At 44.2% G+C, this 24967-nt stretch overlaps 1 protein-coding gene across 3 annotated transcripts in view; it reads right to left on the bottom strand.

The window, feature by feature from the left end:
• CDC16 (cell division cycle 16) overlaps positions 1-19236 on the bottom strand; it is a 29525-nt gene extending 10289 nt beyond the window's left edge. Inside the window, exons 1-13 of one of the 3 annotated variants that reach the window (XM_069467815.1) lie at positions 19079-19236; positions 17521-17575; positions 17328-17425; positions 16363-16401; positions 15903-16043; positions 14616-14775; positions 12849-12940; positions 12229-12362; positions 11256-11335; positions 10151-10200; positions 9736-9809; positions 8008-8133; positions 1322-1474 (exon numbers count right to left, since the gene is read on the bottom strand). In XM_069467815.1, coding sequence (XP_069323916.1) covers positions 1322-1474; positions 8008-8133; positions 9736-9809; positions 10151-10200; positions 11256-11335; positions 12229-12362; positions 12849-12940; positions 14616-14775; positions 15903-16043; positions 16363-16401; positions 17328-17425; positions 17521-17575; positions 19079-19126 — 1250 coding nt within the window. In that variant the 5' untranslated portion in view covers positions 19127-19236. Of the gene's footprint in view, positions 1-1321; positions 1475-8007; positions 8134-9735; positions 9810-10150; positions 10201-11255; positions 11336-12228; positions 12363-12848; positions 12941-14615; positions 14776-15902; positions 16044-16362; positions 16402-17327; positions 17426-17516; positions 17576-19078 lie in introns of those variants that run through there. The other 2 variants (XM_069467816.1, XM_069467817.1) reach the window with 2 other exon arrangements.
• Between the last annotated feature and the right edge of the window lie 5731 nt (positions 19237-24967).

Below are 24967 nucleotides of genomic sequence, written 5' to 3'. Positions count from 1 at the left end.
GACACCACACGAGTCCAAGACTGCAGGAGCTCTGAGGGCAGATTCTCGCCACCTGCAGCGCGTATGCTCTGGGCAGTCACTGCGAACACTGGCTTCGCAGATACTGACCCGCCGCTCCCAGGGCAGAGACCGCCAGGTTCTTTGCAAACCTCTGGTCACAACAATCTCATCACCTGGTCAACGCATAACCTTGTCTTATGTGTATTTCTGTTTAAAGACATCTGGTTTGATACGGAGTGTTGATTCACCGGCATTGAACTCGTGGCCAACCGCACTATGACTCGTGCCTGAATGAAGCTTCTCTAACACATGTATTTCCTCTGTAAGGCACATCGCAGCCTCCTGTGCTTGGAAAACACTAGACAGCACTTTGGCACTAAGCTGGGAGATTAAACAGGGAAAGGCACAAAAATATGGAAAACGTGGTACTAAACAGACCACGAAAGGAGACTGGTGTAGAGCATGAGCTGAGACAAAACGGCCTCCTGTGGCTTCGGCGAGGGACGTGGGTGTCGGGAGACTCAACGTCTCCCTGCCTGTGTCTGCCGACAACTGCGAAAGACCTCAGGTTCTGATTTTGGAGTTACAGATAGATTTTAGTGAGGAGACAATTCATAAATACAGAATTTGCAAATACTGACAACTGACTGTATTATATTGTCATTACTATGTATTTTTTTAAAGCTTTAAATTTTTTATATATACCTAGATAACCCAATTTTTAGAACACACACACACCACAAATAACACAGTAGTACTAATTTACTGTTTTAAAATTTATATATAATTGAATGCAAAGGATTATATTAATTGATATGTTTCTCTCTTGAGTATGACACTGAACCACTCATTCCATAAATAATCAAGGTTACATTAAAGCTTCAACTGACCAGGAGACTCAGAGATTGGGTCATTCTAACTAGCTTAATTTTCTGATTTACTAGTAACTAAATAGAAAACATTTTTGTTTCAAAAACTGTAGAAAATTGTTCTCAAATACACGAATCTAACTGCTAATCCACAGAGAAGACGAAGGTGCCGCAGGGCCTCCGGCCACGACGTGGGGTGCTGGGATCCGGCTGTCCACCCACGTGAGGAAACCGGTGCAGCTCAGATCAAAGGACAACCAGGACCCGGGTTTAGAATGTTTCAGGAAATCCAAGATAACAGTTTCTTTGCCTTTTTAAACTGTCTCCTCCTAAAATAGCACATTTAAAAATAAAAACCTCCTGAAGAGTCACTCTGATCAGCTAACCCCTAGTGACGGAGGTGTCACGCTGCCTACAGAGTGACAGAAGGACCTGTGGTCTCCCGTACTTACTCTCCATTCTGAAAGGCAACCACGCCAACCTCATGCATCACAAAAGGGTCTTCCGGTGCGATGCTCAGAGCTTGGCCGAAGAATCTTTCAGCAAGTTTTGAGTTGTTGGTCAAACCATATTCTAATCCGATATACAGCATTGGCAAATGACACCTAAACACATGGAAAATGTCACACATTCAATACCCGAAACTTTGTAATTCAGCAGAAACTAATTTGTCAACTTCAAAACTTCCCTGCAAAATAATTTAAACGTAGCCAAAACACAAGGTTTACTTTTTTCTAACTCTTAATTTACTAATATTTAATGAATGCTTAAAAGGCTTTTAGGCTAATCAGCCGCCACTTTTAGAATCAATCAACAACTTATTTACCTTTAATTTTCATTATTCCAGTCAAACCCCGACACCCTCTGAAGCAGAACGGTGCCTGGTTCCCGTGATGCTGACGCCAGGCCCCAGCCGCACCCGCCACCCCCACTCTCCAGCCCTGCTCATCTTCAAGACTGTGTTCGATCCCACTGCCCTTTAGGAAGCTTCCTCTGACTTTTTGAACCTAAAAACTCTCCTTTCGGTGAGTTCCCAGTAAAATCAGTTATTGCCAGTTCTGCGCAGGAGAGTTCTAAATAATGTCACATGTATTAATTCTATTTTCCCATCCTGAGAGAGTTCTAGGCACACAGTCAGCACTAACTGCTTTTTCAGTAAATTGCCATCTATCTGTTCACACTACTGCATCACTGATCACAGGAAAGCAAACGTAGAAAGATGATCCTTTGAAGATGATCTCAGACGTCAATAAGTAATGATTGATTGCTTGGCATGACCTCGGTTCTAATCTAGAATCATGACTCAGACTAAGATTCTTTTCAACATGGATTTTGGGGGGACAATAAAAAAAAAAGATTCTATCATCTACAGACAGGTCATGACAATCACTTAAAAATATTTATCTGGGGGAAGTACTTTTGAAATGGCAGAGTAAGGGCCTTCAAAACTCTATTCATCCATAGAAGCAACAAGAACACTGGCAAACATCGTCGAAAATCAACTTTTTCAGAACCTTGGAAGTTAAGCAAGGGCTTACATCAATTTGAGGAGGACACATCCAAGAGAAGCAGCCGGATCCCAGTGAGAGCAGCAAACTCCGGCGCTTCAGCCTGCCCCCCCCCCCCCCCCCCCCCCCCCCGCTCTCCCCAGCTTTGCACCAGCCTCACGGCCACAGTAGTTGAAGACTGTCAGCCTAGTGGCCGCCGGAGGGGCAGGATGAGCGCGGAGTCCCCACAGCACCCACAGAGAGCGGCACTGGTCGGCCGGCTCACGGCTGGTCTCCGTCTGACCTCAGAGCTCACTCCTGAGAAAGCTCCACCCCCAGGGCATCTGCTGAACAGCTGGCAGCTACCATCCCTTGGGGCAAGCGAGAGGCTGGCCAGAAAGGAAACGGGGAAGGGGATGTCACGGGGCCTTTTGAAGAGCTCCAGCGCATTCCTGGGCGTCGGGCCACGCACATGTGCAGGGCCCCACGCACGCCCAGCACAGGGCTGAGAAGGCCCTGAACTCTCACCCCGGGTCAGTCCTGAGGCCCTGTGGGGCGGGGGGAGGCGAGGGCTAAGGCAGGGGTGGGGCGGGGGGGAGGCGAGGGCTAAGGCAGGGGTGGGGCGGGGGGGAGGCGAGGGCTAAGGCAGGGGCGGCAGCTCCCAGGGCTGCAGGCCTGCCCAGCGCAGGAGCAGAGTCCTTGGACAAAGGGTGCAGGACTCGCTGGTCTGAGGGACCCCAAAGCCAGTGACAGGCTTCAGCGGCGCCACACGACACTGCATACAGTCGACAGAACGAGTTACGGAAAGTCACTTAACAAACAGGAACAGCAGCAAACCCTGGGATGGAAAATCTGATTTCCAGGATTTCCCCACTGTATTACTTTAAATGTCTACTTTCTTTTTTTTTTTTTTTTTTTTTTGAGACAGAGTCTCACTCTGTTGCCCAGGCTAGAATGAGTGCCGTGGCGTCAGCCTAGCTCACAGCAACCTCAGACTCCTGAGCTCAAGCGATCCTCCTGTCTCAGCCTCCCGAGTAGCTGGGACTACAGGCATGTGCCACCATGCCCGGCTAATTTTTTCTATATATATATTTTTAGCTGTCCATATCATTTCTTTCTATTTTTTTAGTAGAGATGGGGTCTCGCTCTTGCTCAGGCTGGTCTCGAACTCCTGAGCTCAAACAATCCGCCCACCTCGGCCTCCCAGAGTGCTAGGATTACAGGCGTGAGCCACCGCGCCCGGCCTAAATGTCTACTTTCAACAAAAAATAGACATGCAGAGGGACAGGAAAGTATGGCCCGTACACAGGAAATAAAGCAGTCAGTAGAAACCGTTCTGGGAAGAGCTCAGATGTTAGACTTACAAGACAATACCTTAAATAAGCTATTTTAAATATTCAAAGAACCAAAGGAAATTATCTCTACAAAAATAAAGTATGAGAATACTGTCTCACCAGAGAATGACAATAAAGAGATATAAATTATAAAAAAACCAACCAAATAGCAATTCTTGAGTTGAAAGGTATAATAACTGAAATAAAAAATGCACTAGAAGGGTTTAAGAGCAGATTGGAAGAGACAGAGGCATCACTGAACCTGAAGACAGGTCAATTGAGATCGTCCAGCCGGAGAAACAGAAGGAGGAAGAGTGAGTGGAGCCGCCCTCGAGCTCACCAGTACGCGCAGAGCAGGAGTCCCACAAGGAGAAGGAAGAAAGGGGCAGAAAGAATATTTGAAGGAATAGCAGCCAAAAGCTTTCCAAAACATCTCAAAGAACTCCAAGAACAAACTCAAAGAAATCCAGACCCAGGCAAATCACGGTCAAACCACTGAAAAAGACGAAACAAGAATCCTTAAAGCAGTGGCAGAAAAGCAGGTAATGACACACAGGGACCTTCAATAAGATCAGCGGCTGACTTCTCGTCCACTACCCCAGAGGCCAGCAGGCAGCTGGCTGACAAAGTGTGAAGGCCCGTCAACCAAGAACCCACACCCAGAAAAATTATCCTTTGAAAATGAAGGTGAAATTAAGACACTCTTTGGGGGAGCACATTTACTGCAGACACATCCTACAGGAAACACTAAAGATGTTCCATAGGCTGAAAGCAAAGTACCTCAGAGAGTAATGCAAATCCACAAGAAAAAACAGACTACTAGTAAAGATAATTATATAATTATAAAAGATAGTATAAATGTATGTCTTCTTTTTTCTCTTAACTGGTCGGAAATGCTTGGGACCAGAAATGTTTTGGGTTTCAGACTTTTTTTGGATTTTGGAATATTTGCATTATACTTATTGGTGAGCATCCTAGTCTGAAAATCCAAAATCTGAACTGCTCCAATGAGCATTTACTTTGAGTGTCATGACAGTGGTCAAAAACTTTCAGATTTCAAATTTTCAGATTAGGCAAACTCACTTGGAATTGCAATTTTGGGCCTATCATACGTAGAAATGTAAGGTTCACCAATAACAGAATAGGAAGGAGGTGAGAGCAAAGCTGCGTTAGAGTAAGAAAGTGACACCGAGCTCGGTGCGGTGGCACCTGTAGTCCCAGCTTCTTGGGAGGCTGAGGCAGGAGGATTGCGTGAGCCCAGGAATTAGAGGCTGCAGTGAGTCACGATTGTGCCAGTGGACTTCAGCCTGGGCGGCAGGGCAAGATCTCATCTCATTAAAAAAATAAAAGAAAAAGGAAAAAAAGAACGAAAGAAAGTGACACCAGAGGGTACCTCAAACCCATAGGGACAAATGAAGAAAATGAAAAATGATAAATAAGGTTGACAGAAGTATATACTTGGGGCCGAGTGCAGTGGTTCATGCCTGTAATCCTAGCACTCTGGGAGGCTGAGGCGGGAGGATCATTTGAACTCAGGAGTTCGAGACCAGCCTGAACAAGAGCGAGACCCCGTCTCTACTAAAAATAGAAAGAAATTACTTGGACGACTAAAAATATATATTTAAAAAATAAAAATTAGCCAGGCATGGTGGCACATGCCTGCAGTCCCAGCTACTAGGGAGGCTGAGGCAGGAGGATCGCTTGAGCCCAGGAGTTGGAGGTTGCTGTGAGCTAGGCTGACGCCACAGCACTCTAGCCCGGGCAACAGAACGAGACTCTGACTCAAAAGAAAAAAAAGAACAAAAACTGAGAAACAGACAACTGAACACTAAGAGTTGGAGACATCAATGCCAGACCTGCAACAGTGGAGAGAGTAACTAGGTAGAAGATCAACAGGCGAATAGAAGACTTCAGTAACACTATAAAAATTAGACCTAAAAGGTATCAACGGAACACTCCACACACAAAAAGAGCAGAATTCTCCAGTGAATCTGGAACAATCTCTACAACAGATCCTATGTTCACTCATGAAACAAGCCTCAATAAATTCAAAAGGGCTGACATCATGCAAAGTATGTTCTCCAACTAAACAGAATTAAGTCAGAAACCAATAACAGAAGGAAATTTGGGAAATTCACAAATACGTGGAAATTAAATATTAACATACTCTTAAATAACTAATGACTCAAAAAATAAATCACAAAGGAAACTTAAAAATATTTACCCAATTTCAAACATTTATCCAAACACAGGCAGGTTAAGAGGGTACAAAGCTGTTCTGACGGGGGTGTAAAACTGAGAGAAAATGATGCTTATCTTGATGAGCTGATGTGAGAATTCAATGATACAAAGTTTGTTACACTAGGAAACACTAAAGGTGTTTAATTAATTGTATCATTATCATTTTTTTTTCCTTGTGAGACAGGGTCTCACTCTATCACGTACAGGGGTGTGATCACAGCTCACTGCAACTTCCAACTCCCGGGCTCAGGCGAGCCTCCTGGCTCAGCCTCCTGAGTAGCTGGGACTACAGGCACAACCCACCATACACCGCTGATTATTTTTTTTTTTTGGTAGAAACAGGATCTGAACATGTTGCCCAGGCTGGTCTTGAACTCTTGGGCTCAAGCGAGTCTCCAGCCTCGGCCTCCCAAAGGGCAAGGATTGCAAGCATGAGCCACCACGCCCAGCCATTATCACTGATTTTCATTCTTAGCTAGGAACTAATAACTACTCTGTTTGTGAGCACCCAGAATACCCAACAAAAATTATCAGATTCTCGCGTGTTCATAAGAAACAACTCATAGGAAGTTATTTTTTTTCCTAACAAATTATCAGATAGATGAAGAGAAATAAGCAGATAACTGGAGCTGAGCGTGAGAAAAGCACGGGAAAGGGTGTCACATGCCTTGGTGGAAGGAGGGAGAGACCCGGACTCAGCACGAGGACCGTCTAGGCAGATCGATGACGGCTGGACAACTGCTACCTGGAGGGCGACTTCTAATCCCGTGCCAGGGCTGTGCACTGGCTGTATCCTCCCCACAGATGTGAACACTAAGCCCTACCCACAGTGCCTGTGCCTGGAGACAGGGCCTGTGAGGAGGTAATGAACAGTAAACGATCGTAAGAGTAAGACCCTCGTCCCCTAGTACGGTGTCCTTACAAGAAGAGGAAGAGATAGCAGAGCTTGCTCTCTGCCAGGTGAGGACACAGCGAGGCGGCCGTGTCTGCAGGCCGGAGGGGCCCTGGCCAGGACCTGCGTGGGCCAGCGCCCGGTCTCCCACGTCCCGTTCTTCAGAACTGTGAGAAAATAAATTCCTGTCCTTCCAGCCACCCAGTCTGTGGTATTTTGTCATGGCAGCCCTACTGACTAACACCGCTAGGGAGCGGTATCGTTCACAATATTTACAGGGACGATTTGCTATAAAAGCCATACTTATCTTTAATATGAGTATAAAAAGCTGCAGTTGGTAAGTAATTTGGATGCAGAACTGAGTGTCAAAAAGAGTTTGAATAGTTTGAAAAGGCAGATCAAATCTAATGAGATGAAATTCAACATAGATAAATATACGATCCCACCCCTGAACACTATGAGTAAACAAAGGTAGCTAACTTTGAGTGCTTCAGTAAGCCAATGAGCAACTTTTGCTGTTATTCCTATTTTTTAAGAGGCTGAGTGATTTGCCCAAGATCAGCTCTAAGTGGAAGAGCCTGGAAGCGAGTCCAGGCAGCACGAGCCCACGCCAGCCGTCTGGACCCCGAGCTCACACTACCTCTCTGCACGGACGGAGTCGTCACAGACGGGATCCACGTGAACGAACTCCGCCAGGTCCAACCAACGGTGAGACCAAAGAGTCAGCAGGAATAACAGCAGTACTCCCCCAAAGTAACATACTCTTAATGGTTAATTATTTCAGTATCAATAGAATTGATATGGATATAAATCTAGCATACTGGCAAATGCAGTCCTGCACTACCACTAAGCCACATCCAATACTTTTGGTAACAGACAAGATATGATAATTTTCACTCTTGCACGAGCAGGTGAAGAGCTTCTGTACTCATCTCTTCCCTTGGCCTCGCTCCCTAGTTTCCTCCTGCACTGGTTGAGATAAATTGCTAGGCAAATTCACTACGCCAGCTTCCCTCCTCCTCTATTTCCATAGTTATTTTACAATCACAAGCCGCTAGATAAGAAGTAAAATGTTTTTTAGTTTAACAATCAAATGGCAATAATATTAACAATAAAAATTTCACTTCTTTTTGTCAGCCAAGAATGCTCTCGTGGAGCGTGCTCCGCCGGCTGTGCCTACGTACCCTTTCATGAGCTGCGCTGCGGTGAAGTAGGCGGCCATGGCTTGGTCGTGCTCGCTCTCCACCGCAAAGGAATGCCCATAGGCGATCCACGCGGGCCCGTAGGTCTTCTCCAGCGTTGTGGCTTTGCTAAAACAAAAGAGGTCATTCAAGTAACATAATATTTGTTCCTAAATTGTTAATTTTATATCAGCAGACTGCATCAAAGACACTAACCTTCATTTAATAAATGAGTTGTCAATACATTGGAACACTGATGTAACATTTGTGTTCATTTGAACTAAAACAATATTTAATAGTATAAGCAAAATTTCAAGAAATTCCAGGAGGGAGGTCCACCACTTTCTAGGTACTGTCGCTGAACCCATCAGCATTCTGTAGAGAGCTTACAGATGTGACTTAGTCTGGCGCTCCATCCTGTAACCTGGTAGACAAAGGCAGCAGCAACAGCACCGACCATTAACTGAGGGTCTGCTTTGTGCCAGGCACCCGTCAGACGCCTGCTTTCATCCTGGCAGCTTGCCAGATGAACTAGTTTATAGTTTAAAGACAAGTACAGCAAGGCCCGAGAGTGCAGGTGATACCCTGCAGACGGTGGCAAGAGATTCACCCTGGTTACAGGAACTGGACTGGGCATGAACAGTCTTCAGTCAGTGAGCACGCTGTGATGACTAACCCACAGCAAGGAACAAAGGGAACAGATCAGAAAACACGGAAAACGTATGGGTGATCTCCTACTTCCCAGCATTTTATTTTCTAAGTTTTCTTTCCCCCAAACGGTCCCTGTTTTGTGCGAGTCCATTACTGAATCACACAGTAAATCAGGGAAGCACAGTTCAAAAGAAATTTTACAACACAAATCATCTTCCTTCTCACGAGTTTTTCTAAAATACTGAGCACACAACCAACCAGAGAGCGCCTTCTATCCCTTCCTAGTGCAGGGCCCTTTCGGGTCATCTTGTCAATTTTCCCAGCAATGCTGAGATGTAAATATTGTACCATCCCCCTTTGGAGAAGAGAGTCAGGGAAACTAACTTTCCCAAGGAGTTTCAGCTGGTAAGTCACAAAACCTGCACCAGAATTCGAGTCTGACTCCAAACTTCACCCTCTTTCCCTCAGAGGCCACTTTCTGCTAGTATTTTGTTTGCGTAGAGGGAAGCACGGGAATTATTACATTTAAAGCGCTTAAGTAATTCTTCATGTATTAGACATTTTCCTAGACTTGAGTAATGCTGGTTAAATGCTTGTTTGGGCTGTAATGGCTGCCCTGAAGCTAAAACCACGGCGGATCCTTACGGGAACCAACTCGCTCTGCCACGATTCTGTTTTATAGTCACATTTAGGGCCCCCAATCTCACGTGCTTTCACATAATTTCACAACTATTAGCAAAAGAAGTCCTAAAAGTAAAAGGGTAACAGAATACATGAAAAAAAGAGCCTTTCATACTACATCATGCTCTTTTGTTTCACATTTGTCTCATTTATCAATGAAATTAAAAACACATAAGCTCCCTGAGAACAAGGTCTAAACCACTGATTGCTTTTATCTCCCCTCATGGCATCTTATAAAGAGCAAAGTAAACAATTGATGCAACGGGACTGAATCTGTTGAGGAAACACCGACTCCCTCACGCTGCCCCAGAGCACTCTGTAACGACTGCACTGAAGCCCCTGAGCAAGAGGGCCCCTCCTGCAGTTCCCTACGGAGGGAGGAAGGAAATAAGGCCATACCTGAGATATCTTCTAGCATGTTCATTCTTATGACCAACCATGAGATAGTAACATCCCACTGCAAACCAAGACACCTAAAAAGTTCAAAATTTACCATGACCAAAGATTGCGTAACCTTGAATTGGAATCTCTAACAAATTAGGCTAGAAAGAAGATAGACTAGACCTTTCTGTATCACATATTCTAGTTCAGAAAAAATAAAATGTTTTTGTTTTAAGTTATTGCTTCAGTTTAATGGATTGAAACAGTTAATGCTGCTAAGCATCTTAAGCACTAGGAGATTCTGCTCTAACACTTTAAAATAAAACATTATTTGCTTGAACTTAAAAATAAGCTGCTGTCTAAATACTAAATATTTTCTTAAAGCTTAGCTAAGTAAAAAACACTGTAACAATAACAGATTTATATTACTTACAGGATTACTAGGATATAAATCCACCAGTTTGTGAGAAAGATAGAAAAGTTCTATATTAGGGAAAAAGAGAAAAAGGATACAATTATTCATACGAAATGCAATTTAAGATATGACTTAGTTACAGCTCTTCACAATCATACAAATTCTGTTCTCACAGAAATGACTGCGTACTTCTATTTCATTCTAGATACAAAATCCATTTACCTAGTAAGGTATAAAAACTCCACCGGGCAGACAGACCCAGTGCAGACCCACAGCGGGCACCGGGCACCTGCTGAGTGACTGCAAAGGTGACAGGAGACACGCGGTGGGAGACACGCGGTGGGCGAGGCGGGGGCAGCCGCCGCCCAGCAAAGCGCCCCCCTCCCCCCGTCCAGGGACTCAGGCCTCTCACGCCTCAGCCCCACTGTGGGCCATCTTAGCCCCCCGCGGGCAGATAGCGTGGGCCAAGCTTTCAAGTTTATCAAACCACTGAGGTTACGGTCCCTTAGGAAAAGTGTAAGCGCCAGTGTTCTGGGATGCCATCTCCCAGGTGCAGCCTGGGGCCGCTGGAGGCCACATTCCGACAGGCTCTCGCACCGCCGGCCCCCAGACCACTGTGAGCCGCAGGGACCAGGAGTCCCAGAGTTTGGCGATTTTTCCTCCTGACAGCTCACTATTCAGTTTTAAAAGACTGAAGGGCAAATACAGCCTAAACACAACCCAGTGTTTCTGAAATGTCAAAATACAGAAAACATGAGCGAAAAGTCTGTTCCCTTCCAATTTCTAAAGTTATTGACTCTTGCAAGTTTTCTTATGGAATTTATAGAAAAGGAGAAAAAAGGCAGAACCGACTCCCACCAATTTAAAGCTAGCATACCTTGACGCATAAATTACATTTGAGAAAAGGAAGCAGGGATAAAGAAATAAATTGTTCTGTTGGGAAAAAAGAATAGACCATCGGTCACTTAGATAAACATTTCTTCCCCAGTTGTTACTTTTATTGTGGAACTTATTATGTTGTTACCCGTAGTCTCAATTAGCCAGGACTTATGAGACAAAATTTCAAGAGTTACAGAAATTTATTTTTGTCTTAGAAATTATTTCAATTAAAAAAATGTCTTACCATTTGCTTTATTCAGCTCCACAAGCGTCCCTATGTGCACAGGCAAACAGTTTGCATGGAAAGGATCTTTTTCCATCACTCTGGAAGTTAAAGCCACACATCACCACCCAGAAACAGGTCGAGACAGCACTCAGGGCCATCAGCTCCACCCGCGCGGGCGGCACTGTGGGTTCTGACACTGCCCACCTCCCTCCCTCCACCATCTTCAGGTCGGTTCACTTAGGCAACGATTAGGTTATAAACGAAAGGAAAAATTCTAGTTTATTTGTAAGGATAAAAATAAACATTGCAACTTATACTTACCTTAAATTAAGAGAACTATAATGCATAAAATAAGTAATCCAATTAAAGGATCAAAAACCATATGAAATATTAAATAGATCACTAGTATTTCCCAATTAAAATTTCTGTGATTTCAAGGATTTTAAACAACTCAAAAGATCCACAAAAAACAGTAGATGTAACTTAGCTAAAGGACAAATTTAAACCGTACACCGGAAACCTGGCATGTGGGGCACGGCTCGGCCAGGGAGTGTGGCGGAGGGAGCAGCGCCTGCGGGACTGCATTAGACTCTAACACAGAAGGGGTTTTATAAAACCACGTGCCAAAACTGCAAATTTTCAAACCTGCAAATTATCAAGATTGGGAAGAGGAACATGTATATCCCTCCCAAGTCTCATGCAACTCCACTCCATTGATTTGATCATTCAATCTTTTGGTGCAACGAGTTCTTAGGGGGAAGATATTTCTGGAAGCTTTGTTAGGAATCACATATATAATATAGTAAACCTACAAATACGCATGCCCCTGTGTCCGTAAACTGCTCTTTTAAGGCAGCACCCTGCTCCGTACCCCGCAATGGCAGAGGGAAATCATCCAGTTCGAGATTACACGGAGAGCATGTCCGTGAACTACTTAGCTAAGAAGGACTGCACTTCACGTTCCTACACAGAAATGGGTAGACATACTTACACAGAAGTGAGCTTGTAGCACATTTTAAAATCACAGTTATAATAATGTCTCTCAGCCAAAGACACTACCACATCCAGATTCTCTTGCAAGCCGTCTACTGACTCGGGGACGACAGTTTCACTAGGCTTATTATACTGAAACACAGAGAAATTTAAACATAAACTCAATGAACAATAACAAGTCAAAAGGCAGACTCAATTTATGTTTGACCCAAGTAGTTAAAAACATTTTCATTGGACATATGTGAGCCTCTGAAAACTTTTTTAACTTCATATTTTATCAGTACTCCTGTCAGTAAGTTTAATTTTGTTCTCAATTTCATCACAGAATTCTATGGTAGGAAGTGTTTCCCAAAGTAAAAGTTCAGGTAGCATAAGAAAATGCAACACCATTCCACTGATTTGATTATTCAACCTTTCAGTATAAGGAGTTCTTGGGAGGAAGATATTTCTGGAAGCTTTTTTAGGAATCATACATGTTTTACATAATCTAACTAGTCTCGCAAATGTACTAAATTAATGAAATTATTTTTAAAAATTTAATAAAAAACACAAGCCAAATTTATTAGAAGAAATAAAATATTTACATAAAGCAAATGCTATCTTTGTGTTTTTACTTACCTTTTTTAATTTGTTCTCAAACAGAAAACGTAGCAATTCCTGTTCTTCGGCACAGAGCTTGCTAAGAGGTAGCGATTCGAGAAGTTCTTTTTCTTAAAAATGGTGAGGAAAAAAAAAAAATCAGTGAATGTCCTCATAATATTTGCAGCGGGGGGAAAAAAAACCAGCAACTAAAAATATTCTCCTATAGTTCTTGGTCTAAGTAAATCAAACTCAAAAGAGAAAAATAACAAGATCAGAATGTACTACAGAAAGCTGACACTGTGGTCTCCAAGCCCAGGAGAGAATCATCTGGAAGACAGAGGCAGCTCTTCCACGGCTGGGCCAGGAGGCTTCCAGGGGGTTCTTGTCATCGGCCAGCTGGAGAGCCACCAGCCCCAGCACCACTGACACTCTGCGTGGGTCACTCTCTGGGGTGGGGTGTCCGGTGCATTACAGAATGCTCAGCAGGATCTCGGGCCTCTGCCCTACAGATACCAACACAACCTTCCAACCTGCCTACCTGCCCCCAAGTTGTGACACCGAAAAATGTCTCCAGACATTCCCAAATGTCCCTCGGGGGGCAAAATCACCCTGGCTGAGGATCACTGCACTAGGCTGAAATATGACGGAGGATGGTGGGCGCCGTGGCTCACACATGTAATCCTGGCACTTTGGGAAGTCAAGGCGGGAGGACTGCTTGAGCCTAGGAGTTCAAGACCAGCCTAAGCAACAGCGTGAGGCCCTGTCTCTACAAAAAAAAAAAAAATAAAAAAATAAAAATAAAAGGAAAAAGAAAACTTAGCTGAGTATGGGGTGGTGAGCACCTGTATTCCCAGCTATTCAGGATACTGAGGTGGGAGGATCACTTGAACCCAGGAGCCTGAGGTTGCAGTGAACTATGATGATGCCACTGCACTCCACCCTGGGCAACAGAGCTGGACTCTATCTCAAAAAAATAAATAAAATAAAATGTTTGACTCCCCTTAATTCAACCACCCTGTTCTCTGGTTCTCTTGTTTACTCACCTCACATCACCACGGATGCCAACACATCTGGACACTGTTCTTAGTCCCTGTGTTGTCAGGACCACCAGGGAGTTTTAAATCATCTGATGACAGGGCCCCACCCTGAAGGTTCTGACTGAACTGGTTTGACACTGATATTTTTTGGGGTTTTTTTTTTTTTTGAGACAGGGTCTTGCTCTGTCGCCCAGGCTAGAGTGCAGTGGCTTCATCACAGCTCGCTGCAACCTCAAGCTCCTGGGCTCAAGCAATCCCCCTGCCTCAGCCTCCTGAGTATCTGGAACTACAGGTGTCTGCCACCATGCCCAGCTAATTTTTCTTCTTTTTTTTTTATTTTATTTTTTGTAGAGACAGGTCTCCCTGTTGCTCAGGCTGGTCTCCAACTCCTGGGCTCAAGCAGTCCTCCTGCCTCACCCTCCCAGAGGGCTGGGATTACAGCTGTGAGCCACAGCTCCTCAGGGATTTAAAGTGCAGCCAGGTTGAGAATCACTGAGTCAGATATTCCAATCTCGGTTTATCCTACCTCAGTCACGTGCTGAAAGGATGGCTGCGTCACATCCCAGTTCCCACAGATGTGGGTGGCAAAGGCACAGCTCAACACTGCACTTGCAAGGTGCTCCATGTTTGTGAAGACATTAAGAGAGCTAGCAGGTCTATTTAAACCTAGCCCACATAGCCTGCTCTAGATTATTACATAGATTTCAGGGGAAAAAATCCTAACAATATTGATTTTGCTAAACACAAAACACCTGAGTTTCCAAACCTTCCTGTGCTGTCAACATGTGGTGTGATGTTAAAAGATCAAATGCCTCGAAACAGTAGACGTCGAGCTTCAGAGCTTCTTTGTAGCTGTAGGTCGCTAGAGTTCGATTATCTAGCGCGTCATAGATTTTCCCCCGTAGAAGACAAATAGAACTCTTTATCTGTTGAAAAAATGATGAGTCACACACTAATACTTTTAAACTTAATTTTTGATCAAAAATTATGTATTAGAATACTGAAAAGTTTTTCTTACATCTAAAAAGATTTGGCTCATCCCAACTGTCAAGACGTAAATTAACAGAAACATAAAAGTGTCTTCAGTCTACCTTCCCTGGGCTGCAGCGGATCTTTAGAACTAATGCACATGCACAGCTACTAACTCATCATTTGCTTTGCCCGAAACAGCGCGATGATTTAGAGACAGCAAAAGAAGTGTGTATAAAATCACACTTTGAGATAGAGGGTGGGATAGTAGCCCCCAGTGAAAGGCCCCAGTGACGACTGGGAACTGCCAGCGACGTAGCGCAGCAGTCACGTGCTCAGGAGCACGGCTCACTGCAGCCAGACAGGCCTGAGTTCAGACCCCAGCTCTGCCACTTACTGGGAACCTGGGACAAGTGACTGAACCTCTCTTGGCCTCAGTTTCCTTTCCTCATCTGTAAAAAGGGGAAAACACTATCCAGCTTAGAGAACTCTGTGTGGACCAGAGATACCAGCATCTCCGCGGTGCCAGCACATGGTAAGGCGCCCAACAGCCCGACATCTCGCTGCTACCAGTAACAAGAGGATGTGGAAACCTGACTCCTATTCCAGATCCCGAACCTCAAGAAACACATAACTGAGCATAAGGATGATCCAGAGATGGGCAGCCAAAATCATTAATGAAGGAGATTTATAAATCAAAATTTAAAAAACAGTCAACATTATGAGAGAATCTTACACCTAGCCAGTGTCCTATAAATTGTTTAAAAAAAAAATTTCATAAAATAAATAATGCATTAGAAATAAATCATGCATTTCTTAGCAGATAAGTTAATAGATAAGAGGTCCTAAAATAATAATGATAGTACCAAACACCCTCATAAATGTGTTGTATGCATTTATGCGAGAAAAAAAATTTTTTTTGAGACAGAGTCTTCGTCTGTCACCTTTTGGTTTTTGGTAGGCAAATTAAAGTTGGCAACATAATTAATATGGCAACACTCAAGTAAAGAGGTCATTTGTTTTTGCCATGTCATGTGGGCAGTTGTCAGTGCTGTCACTGAAGCAGGCTGACGGTGCTACTTACTGAGGACTCGGACATTTCCCAGTCACTGGAGGAGTCTTTCAAGCCACTTTCATCCTTTATGTGCTTCTCAAACAGTCTTTTGTTGATGGGCTCCTCCATGTCGAGAATGTCAAGGGCCTGCTGGTGCTCTTTCGCGGCATACTACGTAGAAATCAGAAATACCGCTGGTCACCCGTGACTTCCAACACTAAACAAACACATACTCCAGATTTTTAAAGGGCAATACATACTTTATCCATTAGTTAAATTTTAAAATGTCTATGGTAGAATTTTCTTTAGGCGTGCCCACTTTTAGTTAAAAAATGATCAATATTTTACAGCAAACAATACTAAAGAAAAGAACATTTCCTTATGAAATACTTTACTAACCGGCCAAGCTCCTCACACATAGATGAGGGAAGCATAACATTCACCCAACCAAACTCTCACCAAATAAAAATGAAACCGAGAGCACACTTACATGGCATCTAGCCGCAAGGTAACGGCACGCTTCATACAACTAGAAAGGAAATCAGTATATTTTAAAAGTGGCCAAAATAATATTTATCTTCACTTTAAAAGAAAACGGCAATGGAGTTATTTTCATAATTTCTCCTTTTACTCTTGCAGTTAAAAAAAAAATCCAGTCTTTTTAACCCACATGCATCACGAACCTACGGTTTACTGGGCACCAAGGACTCAGAACGGAGCAAGGACCTGCCTCAGGAGGTGGCCGTGGGGGGACACGAAGACAGCACAATGCAGTGAGCGCTACAAAAGGGTGTGAGAAGCACCAGCTGAAGAGGGAACATCTGCAGGGCAGCGGGTGAGCGCGCGGGGCCGGCGGCGCAGGAGTGCAGAGCGGGAGGGGCTGGCAGCGCAGGAGTGCTGAGCGTGCCTAACTGCTGCACGCTGAGGAACCGACCGCTCACCACCACTGCAGCGCATGGACGCATGCTGGTGGGTCAAACACAGAGTGGAGAGAAATCTAGGAGGGGCCTAGTGCCTACTGATGCATCTGACTTTATCCTGCAGCTAATGGAAAAATCACTGAGTGACTCTGTGGGTGATACAATCAGATCTGTGTTTTGGGAAGGGAGAAACTGTTACTGGACAAAAGAGACAAGAGAGGCTATAACAGAATAGACAAGAAATTAAAGGCCTGATACATACGAGTGGCAAGGAAAAGGAAAGGAATAGCCACGATTTCAGAGCTATTTAGAAAACAGATTTTTGAGGACTTAGTGACCAGATGTGGAACGGGAGAGGAAGGGAAAAACAAGGTGACTGAGATTAGGTATAAGACATTTTATCTTCACACTCAGCAAGAAAAATTTAATCCTTTTAAATAATTTTGACATGAATAGAATATACACCTAAACTAATAATCCAGTGACTTTGCTTTTTACAGCTTGGAAGAGCTCTGAAGTCCATGCAATTACTTACTTTGTCCAGCTTCCGGGACCGCAGTGCATGGGCTGCCCTGTGGTACTGAGCGGTCAGGTAGAGGCACTGAGCCAACCAATACACATCCTGGGGCTCCTCTGGAGGGAAAATTACACAGATGGTCAGAGGCATAAGTTGAAATAGAAAAAGTTCTAAAGATGAATCAGAAAAAAATCAGCATTTCGTCACTTACCATGAGAGAGTGAAGCTACTTTATCTGCCCAAAATAGAGCACTTTGATACTGTTGCTATAAAAAAAAAAAAAAAAAGTGGTTGACTGCTCTCTTGTTTCAACAGTTTTAAACAGACATCTGATATAATTAGAATGTTAGATAATAAATCAACGTCTCAATACAATAGTTTTTTTACATGTAATAGGGGCCCATCAAGCATCTATCTTACACCTCAGCTAGGGTGAATTTTAGTTTAATGGTACAATGAAAACAATATTATAAGATCTTTGTATATAAAATTCATGAAGGTAGTTTTTAAAAAACTCATATACTGCAAAAATGTATCAGCAAGTATCTAAAACAGCAGGTAATTCAAATGATTTATTTTGCAATATCTAGTCATTAGCACTTCTTGTGCTGATATTTATACATTGTCAATGAACTGTTAACGAATCCAAAGTGTAATTTAGTAGATAAAACACTCTATTCAAACACCTCATATAATACAGTTGTACCAAATTTAAAATACACACACACACACACACACACACACACAAACTAAGCTTCACTAACCATGGGGGAAACTCATCTCTAGCCAATTCACACAAAAATAAAGCAGATGACAATGGAAAGCCACTCACAAGTTTACCAGGGCTAGCTGTAGTCTCCGTTCTAGTTCTCAGCCTGTCTGCAATCTCTGCCTCAGCTCTCCTGAATGCAAACCAGGAACACTACTGCCAGGGGCAGCAGGAATGCTTACAGGATGGTTACAAACTGGCTTGATATAGGCTCCTGGAGTGTGGAAACCAGGCCTGTCATAATCCTCACTACATCCCAGTGCCAAAGAAAAAGTGATCAGAAAACACTGAATTCAGCTGACTTACAGTAAACAAAAATACAGCGCTCCAAGGTACTGCAAACATTTGGCCACATTATTTAGCATCCAATTCAGAATACTTTGCATTAAACGTGGCTCTTCCCTCCCTTCTGCCTTTCCAACTTACTGGGAGAGCAAGTATTTTAATAAAAACTAAACGACACCATAGATGAAACTGACGCTGATCGTGGAAGTCACTTCTTTCTTTAAACACTCTTTGCTATTCATTCAAGGGTAGTGCAGGAGATGCAGATGCAGTTAACAAGAATTTTTAAAAGTACTGACTTGAGACAACTTTGAACTTCATTCACTTAAATTCAGCCTCATAAGCATTACGACTAAACCTCTTGAAAACGTTCTATTGGCCTGCCGAATCCTAAGGCCACCCCGCAGCTGTCCTCCGAAACAATCCTGCAACTTCCACGCTGCGCTGTGTACTGCGCAGGTGCCCTGCGCCGGGCGCCAGGCCGGCTGCAGCTCGGCCCGGAGCCTCACGCCGGCCTCTCCGGTCCTCACCCTCCGGGCTGCACAGACCACGGGACGAGGCGGAGACAGGGAGCGCCCCAGGCAAAGGCCCACGGCCGCTGCCATCCAGCCTCACCGCCACCAGGCCCGCGGGGACCCGAGCCCCGCGGAAACGGCCCCGGGCGGCCCGGCCTCCGCAGCCCCGGGCCCCACGCTCCCCGGCCGGCGCCGCCCACCTGGTCGAGGTACTGCCGGACTCGCTTCCGCAGCTGCTCCAGGTTCATGGCCGCGCGGCCCGGGGCGGGGGCCAGCCTCACGCCTCCCGCAGCCGCACTCGCCGCCCCGCGCGCGCCTCGCGCCCGCCGTCCCGGGGTCGGCTGCCGGGAGCCCTCGCCCGCCGCCGCCCCGCGCCCAGCGACCCGGTCCCCGCCCAGACGCGCCAGAGGCCGCGCGCCGCCCGGGCGCTTCCGCTCCAGACGCGCCCCGCCCCGGAAGGCCGCTGCAAACGCGTCCCCCCTGGCGAGGGAAACACGCGCCGCGCCGGCCGCCGGTTCCGACGCGCCGCCGAGGCGCGCGGCTCGCGGAGCCGGAGGAGCCGAGGCCGTGCGGGCGCGGGCGCGGGCGCGGGCGCGGGCGCGGGCGCGGGCGCGGGCGCGGGCGCGGGCGCGGGCGCGGGCGCGGGCGCGGGCGCGGGCGCGGGCGCGGGCGCGGGGCGCGAGGCTCGCAGGGGAGCGGGCAGGGCCACCCCAGTGAAAATCCGGTGGCCTGTACGCGAGGGAGACGGACGTGACGTAAGCTGAACCGTTCTTTGTTGACAAAAGTAACGCATTCTCGTGACAAAAAAAGTAGCGTACGCAAACAGCCAGCGCAGTCAGGGATAAGCCAGGGGCAAATGTGAAGCCTACCACAGAATTGTAAGTTTTTAGACGTAGAGCCAGTATTTCCTGTAGATGCAGTAAGGCGACACGAAGACCCCAGTGGCTCGAGCTCTTGGCAAAAGACCTGAAAAGACAGTTCATTGGGAAAGAAATGCAAATGGATTTTAACATATGAAAAGAGGCCCAACTTAATTCATGATAAGAAAAATTAAAATGACGGTCGGGTACCATTTTTCACGTGTCAGTAAAGATCAAAAGGTTGATGGCCCTTTGTTAGCAAGACGGTGGGGAAACGGGCAGACTCGTTGTTTTTGTGAGTGGTATTGGTACACTCTGATGAGCAAGGTACCTTTCAGAACAAACCATTTCCATGCTCCAGTGATTCTAATTCTGGGAAATATACTATAGAGATGCATGTGTGCAAAGTGACCTGCATATAAGGACAGTCATCGAAGCACCATTCGCAATATTAGTAGCAAAAGGCTGCAGGCAATTTAAAGCCCCATCAGGTGAGGAACTGATTAAATGAGTCATGGTATACTCGTATAATGGAATAAATACTCGGTGGCTGTTTAAAAGAACAAGGCAGCTCTTGTATGGATGTGTGACAATCTCCAAGATACAGTGGAGAAAAGCAAGTATAGGATAGTGCATGTGCTTCCATGTGGGTAAACTAGAAAATTAACAAAAGATTGGGTAGAAGGACCCTTAACCTAGCCCTGGAAAGACAGGTGGGAAAACTGACATGGTGCAGTGCCTTCTGGGAGGAGTACTGGCAATAAGAGATAGTAGAAGTGGGAGAAATGCTTCCCTGGTTGATGTTTTGTGCTTTTTGAATTTCAATCCATGAACACATGTATTACCTTTTGTGAAATTAAATAATTCAAACTTAAAATAAATCAAACTTAAAGCTGTTAGAACTTTAACTTATCCTGAGCCTTAAAAGGAGTGTGGCTGTGCTCCCTGGGCCACACAGCACGCAGCCGCAGCTTCTGCCTTTTCTTCCGTCTTTTTCCTGTAAACAATTAGGACCAAATTGCACCAGAGACAAGACCCCCTCAGATCACTACCCCTCCTCAAGGAGTGGGGAAGTAATCTTCCTTGGAGTGTAGCAGTCTGTATGCAATCAAATCGCCATGGCATGTGCACCTGGTCTCCTGTGGAAAATGTCATCTCCTGTCTCCGCCCATGTAAGCGAAACCTTAACTTCCCCACTTTGCAATGTTGAGTCCGTTTGTTTGAAGTCAGTGCTTCCTCCCGTGGCTGTCTGCAAGCTTCACACTCAAACTCTATACTTAATCATGTTTTCCAAGTCTCATTACTTAAAGTTGACACTTTTAAAAGTAAATGTAACTTTTATAAATATAAAAATGTAAGAAATAAAACATAGAGCAGGCTGGTCCTTCAAATAAATGACTGTGGCAGAAATTTCAGTCAATGGAGGTTTATTAAGCCAAGATTTTTGAGGATGCATGGGGAAAAACACGAACCACGGACAAGCTATGGCTGTTTTTCTGAAGAGGAAGTTGGAACCTTCAGCATTTTAAAGACAGATGGAGAGAAGGAAAAAGGTGGTGGGGGGTGGGGGGCTGATAAGGCAAAGTGGTTGCATTCTTGTGAGACCCAAGAAATCTACATTTTACAAAAAAATACGGGAAAAAGGGAGTGGAGGAAGCATCAGTTATGTAGATGTCACTGGCTAGGTGGAAGAATGTCTGATTCTGTCTTGTCTCCAGTTCTGCTGACTGAGATAAACTTGTAATTCATCATTAGTGTGGAATCACATAGGCTTTAGTTTTAGGTGCTAGACTTAGGTACAATTGGCATGTCCTTGCTTGTGGGAGTTTGGCAAGGAATTTCCTGGATCAATGGTCTGTGGAGCCAGTTCTTCCACAGTCGTATTACTGAAGAAATTCAGTATTTGTCCCTGAGGCCAATCAGTGAGAATGAAGAATGAGGACAAGCGGAAAGAAGGAAAAGGAAAGAGAATTTTTTGTTAACTTGCTGGCAAAATGAGGAGGACAGTAGACTAACATCTCAAGAGACCACCAGCCTGTCTTTAAGCAGAAAAACAGGGCGTGTTAAAGGGGGCTTTTTGCAGCTGTGCTCAGGGCTACATGACCAGTGTCAGACGTGGCTTTGCACTATTGATGTTTAACCATAATTGGTGGTTTCCATTGACTTTATCTCTGTTGACTATGATCTTGTGACAATTCTCTTGAGCCATCTCCTGTGGTTTAAGACACTGTCATAGAAAACAAACTGCAAAGAACATTTTTCTGCCCCTTTGATTACTGGCCTCAGGAAGGAATGCAGGTTTTAATTCCCAGAACGGGTAGGGAGTTTTAAAGAGACAACACATGAAACACTTCTTTGCCCTTTTTCAGACCTTTACCTGTGTTATAGGTGCCTGAGGCTTTTACCTTCCCTTTTGCATAAGGGGTTGAGGGGTGGCCCTGAGACTTTGACTTTCTTTTTGTGAGCCAAAAGATATAAAACTTCCCCTAAAGAATCCCACCCACTCAAAATTTCTTCTCTCACCACTTCTGTGAGTGGTCTGCTATGTTCTTTTCTATGTATGTGTATACATATATGAGTGGGTAATATCTTGAAATTATATTTAAAAATTATCCCCCTGTATGTTTCCCGCTCCTTCTGCGCAAACGGCAGGTAATGGGCCCTGTGCTCATTAACTTGGGGCAGGTATGTGGCAAGGTATGTTTTAAGCCAAATTTCTAATTGCTTCTGTCATTTAATAATATTCCTATATACAGTAATCATTTGTGTATCACCTCTTCATGTTCTGTCTTTATTAAATGGAAAGGAAAATAAAAATCTCAGGACTCCCCCTGCCCCACCTCCTCATGCAGAAGGGAAGGGCCAGCAGGAGGCCGAGTCCTGTGACTCCCTCGTCCACGTGAACAGCTGTCACCAACACCGTGCAGTAGCCGGAGCCCGCCAGGAGCCAGGAGGTGAAAGGCCAGTTTAATAACACTTACCTTTCTCTCTACCTGATTTCTCCAGAATTTGGAAATTATTTGTAGTATTCTTCTTTTGTGGCAATATAATTATTTGTATGACTTCAATAAGAGTATGTCTTCTTTTGTCATAGGTACATTAGAGACACTGGTAATTTTACTAAAGCTTTGACAGGAATGGCATATTTTCAGATATGACCAGACTGCTTTGAGGAATTGAGGTTGACTTTATAGAACTGATAAAAAGCCTCTTGGAAAAACAGGCCTAACACACAGCTCCCTTTCAAGGTTCCTGACCTTGTGGTAAGTAAGGAACGCCACTTTCTGACAGGCCCAGGAACTCTAGACATTCTGGAACCTTGAGAAGAGGCATTCACCCAAGTCGCACGTGTATTGCAGTCTGCGGTGAATCTGGTCTTGGCTTCCTACCCTGAGGAGGCTTTGGAAAGTCTAATGTGAGATTCCTTATAAAAAAGTTCCAGCAAACCCGACTTAAAAGAGCCTATACGGCCATTCATTATTCTTGTTGCACTTTATGCAAATAATCAGGCCAAGTATAATACTAAAACTTACTTTGCAAGTCAATTGGTCCTACTAAGATTTATCTTTGCTAGAAAAGGGGAACTGGAGGGAGAATAATTATGTTTCAGAAGAAAACTGTAGCACACCTGCTGTTATATTCCAGCCCTGGACATTGTTTTTGAGTTTTTATTCTTCTACAATTTGGACTAAATTCTGAATTATTTCCTGGCTACAAATCTCTAAAGGAGCACCAGGCTTTAATTTTCTTCATGATATTTTTAACTGACTCACCAGTGGGACAGGGGTGTTTTCATCCTGGCATATAGTTTTTAAAAATTTTAATCCTTGGATTATATTTCTATGTATCTCTCACTGTTTTAATCTCTCACTGTTTTACTTCTTCTGAATAAACTAAACTCACAGTATTCTGAAGATTGGAAATGATTCAATAGGCAACAGCAGCTATATAAATCCGTGACTTGACTGAGGTCTCATTTCTGCCACCCTGTGATGCCATCCCAATACATCTTTTGGAGTGTGTTCCCCACTGAGACGCATCCTCTACCCCGTCTCCCCGACACGTGGGACAGGGCCATCCCGGAATGGCCTTCCTAGCAACATGGAACTAACTCCTGAGCACAAAAAGAACCAAAACTGCATGAGTTCATCCTTGATGTTGCTTGAAAGTTCTTGATGAAAAGGGGAGAAATGAGAAAAGAGAAATAGTGAGAGATATGAGTGTGAGACCTCAGTCACGCCCCCACCCCCACCCCATGGGGGGACAATGGTCAAAGGTATTTTGTTCTGGACTAGTTGCTTCACTTGTTATCATCATGTTCCTGGAATTTATGATATAAAAACAATGTATAGCCAATCAATAGCTTATGTTATTTTAATGTAAATTCTTGGTAAACAGTTTAGGACCTGCCTCTTCCTTTTCCCTTAAAATCCCACTTGTAACTGCTGCTAGTTGGAGTATATATTTAGGGCACCTCAGATCTGTCCTCCAGTGTGGCCATCCTGAAGCTTTGAGCTTAAATAAACTCTATACTTAGTCGCATTTTCTGAATCTCATTATTAATGTTGACAAGCCTAAGGAGCATCACTCTAAGATCAGTGAAGCTGATGTGGCTGCAGGTTGTAACAGGTTGAAGGGGAAAAGTGCAACAAGCTGAACCAAACATCTGCGGACCCCAGGCCATACTATTAAAGCATTTTGCTAAATTATTTATGATAATGCTTTTGTTTCATTATTCCCCTCTTTCTGATGACAGTGTGGGAAAAATATTTTATGGATGGTTATGATTTACTGTACTGTATTATGATACTGCATAACATAATAAAAGTTAAATAAAACCCATGAGGAATAACCCTTTAAAAAGGCAGTTTAATTTTTTTATATGAAAATTTTATTCTTTCCCTTAAAATGTAACTGTTGCTCTTTTACTAAATAAAACTCTTAATAAAATACAAATTTGTGCTGCTTCTTTAATTTCAATATACGTAAATTGATAAATGTGATTCAACACATAAATAGAAGCAAAAACAAAGATCATGTGATCATCTCAATAGATACAGAAAAAGCATTCAACAAAATTCAGAACCTTTTCATGATAAAAAAAAAAAAACCCTAAACAAACTAGGCATAGCAGGAACATATCTCAAAATTATAAAAGCCCTATGTGACAGTCCCATAGCCAACATCATACTGAATGGGGAAAAGTTGAAAACATTCCCACTAAGAACT

The sequence above is a fragment of the Eulemur rufifrons genome, chromosome 4, assembly GCF_041146395.1.
Source record: "Eulemur rufifrons isolate Redbay chromosome 4, OSU_ERuf_1, whole genome shotgun sequence".
Taxonomy (NCBI): Eukaryota; Metazoa; Chordata; class Mammalia; order Primates; family Lemuridae; genus Eulemur; species Eulemur rufifrons.
Note: the sequence above shows the minus strand (reverse complement) of the source record. Positions and strands in the feature narration are given on the sequence as shown.